We start from the raw sequence: 5,536 nt of genomic DNA on the forward strand, positions 1-5,536 counted from the left end.
GCTCCACACGCGCGTGTGAACCATCCTTCGCTCAGTGCCCGGATGTTGTTGCACACCAGCAAAGCAGCAGCCCTACAGTAGCGCAGTGGATGCGTCGAGCATGTCGGGCAAAAGTGTGCAGCCCGTGGCCTGTGCCGTGTGTTGTCAGTGATATAATTGCAATCGAACACCCTGGTTGGGCCTACGCCGCCACACTCCAACCCTGCTCCCCTCGCGCGCCGGCGGGCGAGAGATCACAGCAAAATCAATACAAAGCGAACGCCGCAGTGTGCTTTTTTCTCTGTTCCCTTCGGAAGTAAACTTCAGCAGCAACAGCAGCAGCAGCAGCGGCAGTCCGAAGCGAGCGGACACAACACGCATCTCTCGGCATTCGTTGCTGGTCGCGGTCAGCAGGTGTACCCTCCCGATCCAATCAAACAGCAATCAACCGGACCAACGGGGAAACCAGCAAACAACGCTCCAAACGCGAGCGATCGTGAGGCCAAACGAAGCGGCCAAGGCTGAATCCTGCGAGTGTCAGCATTATTGTGGTGTGTAGGTGGTTGTTTGGGGACGGTGTGCGTCGGTGTTAACACGGCAGTGGTAAGTAAAGCCGCTTCCACGCACACACACACCCACACGCACGCACGCACGCACAAGATGAAAATTCATTAAGGTTTCTAACGATTCATCAAAGGTCTTAGGATTCGAACGCCAAAAGATTCATGAATCAATCTGAATGAATCTTAGGTGAAAGATTCATAAGGTAGGGTTGGTGCTCCCTTTAGTGGTGCTAGTTCCAATAGTGGTTGTAGTGGCATAATTTCGGAGCTGTACGACGACTTAAATACAATAGAGATATTTGTTCTAGTATGAAGTATTATGTTCTTTGATCTGCTGCGGAGTGTTCCGGAGTGTAAACCTTCCCATTCCGTCATAAATTAAGGCTCCAAGGATAATATTTTCCAAACTAAGGTTGTACAAACATGCTGGATTTCTTAAGAACTTCAGGTATGCTATGCCTTCCTTTCGCCACTATTGGTACCGTTACCTTACAACACTACTTAATTCCAGTTTTAGAAAAGTTAACACCCATCAGAACAAGAGTGCGAGGCTTTTATTTTTGAACAAGCTAGGCGTGTGAAGATCAAACCTAAGCATGCTTAGTAAGCGGATGGAAATCTTGATGCTACCATCGTATCCTTGAGTAACATTCAGCTTCATGTACGTGCCCTCGTTTCAGAAGCAAGTGCCTCGGTGAAGCCGACGGCTCCAACCAAACAGCCCAGGAAGCAGCAGCAGCAGCACGGCTGCTGGCCCAGTTACGGACGCAATGGCGGAAGATCGGACGGCTCTAGACCCGACCGTTGACGTGAGCTACAAAGAAGGACAGATCCCGCTGGAAAAGACAGATGACATTGGGCCGGTGATGCCGCCACTGCACAGCACGAAACAGCAACAGTTGCAGTACGATCACGACGTCGCACATCTGCTACAGCTGATCCCGGGGCAGCCGCACCTGCGCCAACCGATTCCCACGCAGCAACAGCAGCAGCCCCGTCTGCAGCCGGAGCCGGCGCGGGAGCTGTTGAAGAGAAAACCGCGCGCCAACGAGGACGGCAACAGCTCCCGGGCGGTGGCAGCGGACGCGCACGTCCACACGAAAGCGGCCGCAAGCGATAACGAGGACGAAGGAGGAGGCGGAGGAACTGGTGACCGTGGAGGGCCACGCAAAAGCCCTTCCGAGATGGTAACCTCAACCAGCGGCAAATCGTTCTGACCGTTTTTCCTTCGCTATTATTTGGCCACCTCGTTTTGGCAAAGTCTCGAATCAGGCTCGGTACTATCGACATACTAGGAATCTCTCCCGTGTTACTTCTTGTTTTGCACACCTTTAGTCGTAGCCGGTTGTCCGCAGCCTCATTTGGGAGTTTGCCCTTCAGTAGAATCGTTTTCTATTTCGTTGAAATCAATTTTGCGCGCCACAAGCCAGCGGACTCTCCTACTCAAGAGTCCTAAGTGTTTAGTAGGTTCACAATCTTTCTTTGTTTTTCATCGATACTATTCGAAACAATTGTAGAGGTTTCCATTACCGCTGCTTTCTCAGCTGTTGGCGTCTGGTTTGTTTTGTTTGTTTTGTTTGTTTTCGTGCGTTTCTGTTGAAGAAAAACGGTTGCATCTTAACCGAATACATATGCTCTTATCTATATATCTCTTCTTCTCTTCCATCCTTTCCTTCTTTCTCCGTATCTTTGTTTCTCTGTTTATTTCTCTATCTCTCTCTTTCTCTCTCGCTGTGGTCTCGTGGTGTCTTTGGCAGCTAGTGGTGCATCTGATCATTGGTTTCCGTGATATCTGTGTATTTACACTTGTTCTGCCGCTTGGTACCTTGCTCGTTTGTTTCATCTCCGCTTACGTCTTCCAGCCAGAGGAAATTCACGAAACGCACTGTCGGGTATGGATGTTTTTTTCTTGTTTACTTTTAACCCCTTTTTCCCAAACCTGAACCACTTGAACCGCTTTTGCCTCCAACCGTTGAACCCTGAACGCATTACGACTGCATTGCTACTCCCACGCTTCTCCCCCTCTTGTAACCGTGCAAGTCGAAGAGTCGAAGACGAGATATCCCCCCCGCGTGTAAGAAGGATACGCCCTGAAACAAAGCTTCGTGTTTGCTCTCTCTCTCTTTCTCTCTCTCTCTTTCTTTCTCTCTCTCTTTCTCTCTCTTCCTCCTCCTCCGAAGGTTTACAACATCATTCCTTCAATTAGCGCCATCACAGGCGTTAGCCCGCAACGGTACCTGTGGCGTGTGTCGATCGCACTGCACATTGGTCCACGCTTCGTCATTGCCTTCGTCTACCGGAACTGGTACCGTGCCATGGTGGACAGCATAAGCGATCCCGAGGCAAGCGAACCCTGGGAAAACCCGGGAAACACCCCCTCGAAAAGTTAGCATTTCCAACTAACCTCCCGTTTCCGTCCGATTCCGTTGTTGTTGTTCTTTCGTCGCCAAAACAGAGAGCTAGGAAGGCGTGCCGGATGATCAACGTCGTCTACTGGCTGAACCTGGTCGAGATCAGTGCTCTCTGCGGGGTAACGTACATCTCCAACAAGGAAAATTACCGTAAGTTCTCACTTCGCACAATTCCACCACCCCAGTAACCAACGTATCACTGATCCTGGTTTTTTGGATCCCCCAGCTCTGCACGAGAAGGTTTTTATCATCTTCATGACGACCTCGCTGTCGTACATGCTAGCGACGCTAAAGCTGCTGAAAATCCTACAACCGGACGGGCCGCAAACGCCGAAGGAGGAGTCCTCGCTGCGCTACAAGCAGGCGTTCTTTGCCCTCTCGATTGCCAGCACGATCGGGCTGATACTGTTTTTCTTAAAGCACCGCTTCCTCTGCCAAGATCTAGGTAAACCACTGTCGAGGGGCACTGTGCACGAAACAGCAACACAAGAGGTCGTTTCTATGATTTCTAGTTTCAAGAGTTAGCTTCAACTGTAGGGAAAGAAAAAAGAAGAGTCAAAAGACGACAACAACCATCATAAATCTTCCAACAAATATGTACTTCAGTAGGTCGATCAGATTAGATCTACTGTGGGAACTGTTTTGTTACACCCCATGCTACTTAATATCCATGTACAAATAATCAATATCTAAGGTCCTTAAGAATATTTTTGTCAGAAATTCCTAAGATGAAAATGTTCCAGTTCAGTTGGTTAATTCAGACAAACAAGTAGATAGTAGAACACGACCAAGTATCTGTTTCGTACCCAGTGCTACGCGAACCCGTTGTAGAATGATCAAAACGAAGGCTCATCCATTCCGCTACTCGAATTCCGTTTGCAGCGTTCAGCTGGTTCGCACTGTGCGAATATATCGTGGCTTCCGCCAACATGGGCTTTCACTGCACCACCATGCTGGACTTTCCGACCGAGGATTTTATCATCGCTAGAAATGCCAAACAGTACAAGAAGCCGCACAGCTCGCTCGGCTGGAAGCTGGACTAGGTGCGCTGGAGCGACATTTGAGCCGCATTGTTCAAAAGAAGCCTGCCCCGTTGGGGGACCCTGGTTTTGCGATAGATGCGAACGAAAGCGAAGCGGACTCTTCAGCACATTCCGAAGTACAGTGTGCGGTGCGCGTCGCGACCATCCTCCGCTCGGTTGGCCATCTGTGGTCCGCTTTGGCCCATGGTCAGTTTTCATTGCATCGTCATGTGGGAGAAGACGCGAATAAAGTGGGGATAGGGGGGCGGGGTGAGGCTGCGTAGACTCTTAACTTTATTTATTTCGTTGTTGTTTTTTGTTAACTTTGTTTATGAGCTTTTGAGTCGGGAAAGCCATCTTTAATTAATAATCATCTTCTTAGTTAAGTTGACAAGCATATTTTTGGATCTAATTTGTTTCGTTTGCTTTAAACGGTTTCCCGAGTAAATGTTGCAAATGTTTTCGGTAGATAGTGTAATAATGGAATCCTCGCGGCCCCCCTTCCACCTCAGCCCACCCTCCAAGCCCCTAAACGAGCAGTGGGGCCTGGTGCGATGGTGTTTGTTCGTACTCCGAACGGGAATCGTGCGACAGAAGGATATGCACACTTGCAAAGTAGAAATAGCAAACCGGAACAACGGACGGCCATAGTTTACATTCGTCGGTAACGTTTCCTCTTACCATACCTACCGTCTACCAGCGAACAGAGTCAGCAGCTTAAAGGGAACCATACTATAGCGCCATTATCCATTCTGGTTGGTCTTAGTTGTGCATACAAATTATCTGGTACCACAATTCTGTAATAGGCTGTAAACATCCGCAACACACACACACACACACACACACATACAAAGACACATACACACTCAAATGAACCAACAAGCTTTACGGCTTTTAATTTTCTTGTGCGTACGGAAGGATGATGAACATTATAATTGCCTCTGTGTATCGCGTGTAGCGTGTTAGCGTCGAGCGTGATAGAAATGCGTCAGTAAGTTAGTCAGGATTTGAACCTTGCTCCAGTAAAAAGTAATAATATTTTTTTTTCAATAAACTTTAAGCTTTAAAATAGCTTTTGTTAGAACAAGCTCAACGTCTGGCTCCATCATTTAATGTAGCGTTTGGTGTTTTGAAATAGTTTCCGAAAGTTTTAAATACCGTCACTTACCTAAATAAACGCCCGGTGGCGCTAAATAGATAAAAGTGCACCGCTTAGAACATTTGAAAGGTGTACTATTAGGGCTTCTGATAAGAAGACCTATACGAAGGGTTCGCGGAGAGATCTACGAAAGGCCTTTCCTTTCTATTCCCCGGCGGCCAAATCGTACTGATTAGCCAGTTGTCAAAATAAAGGCCAATGTAATAAAAAATTAATGTTCTGTAAAGGGTTGGATCCGACGCCTCCTGAAGGCTACTATAGGCTCTCCTCCCCAACTCCTACTCAATACGTCCGCGACGTACAGAACGGTAACTTGTCGCCTAAATATCCAATCTTGGGCACACGGGGAAACCCACCCCCTTGAGAGGATGGGCGGCAAGGCTGAATTGAGAGGGGGCTGGA

At 48.3% G+C, this 5,536-nt stretch overlaps 1 protein-coding gene across 1 annotated transcript; it reads left to right on the forward strand.

Annotated features, from left to right (window-relative positions):
• Positions 1-367: 367 nt before the first annotated feature.
• Positions 368-5,062, forward strand: LOC131268824 (post-GPI attachment to proteins factor 2-like). Its single transcript, XM_058271103.1, has 7 exons — positions 368-582; positions 1,226-1,729; positions 2,300-2,434; positions 2,723-2,884; positions 2,998-3,103; positions 3,180-3,398; positions 3,836-5,062. The coding sequence occupies exons 2-7, from the start codon at positions 1,313-1,315 to the stop codon at positions 3,994-3,996; spliced, it is 1,200 nt and encodes a 399-aa protein (XP_058127086.1). The 5' UTR covers positions 368-582; positions 1,226-1,312; the 3' UTR covers positions 3,997-5,062.
• The last annotated feature ends 474 nt before the right edge of the window (positions 5,063-5,536 follow it).

The sequence above is a fragment of the Anopheles coustani genome, chromosome X, assembly GCF_943734705.1.
Source record: "Anopheles coustani chromosome X, idAnoCousDA_361_x.2, whole genome shotgun sequence".
NCBI lineage: Eukaryota > Metazoa > Arthropoda > Insecta > Diptera > Culicidae > Anopheles > Anopheles coustani.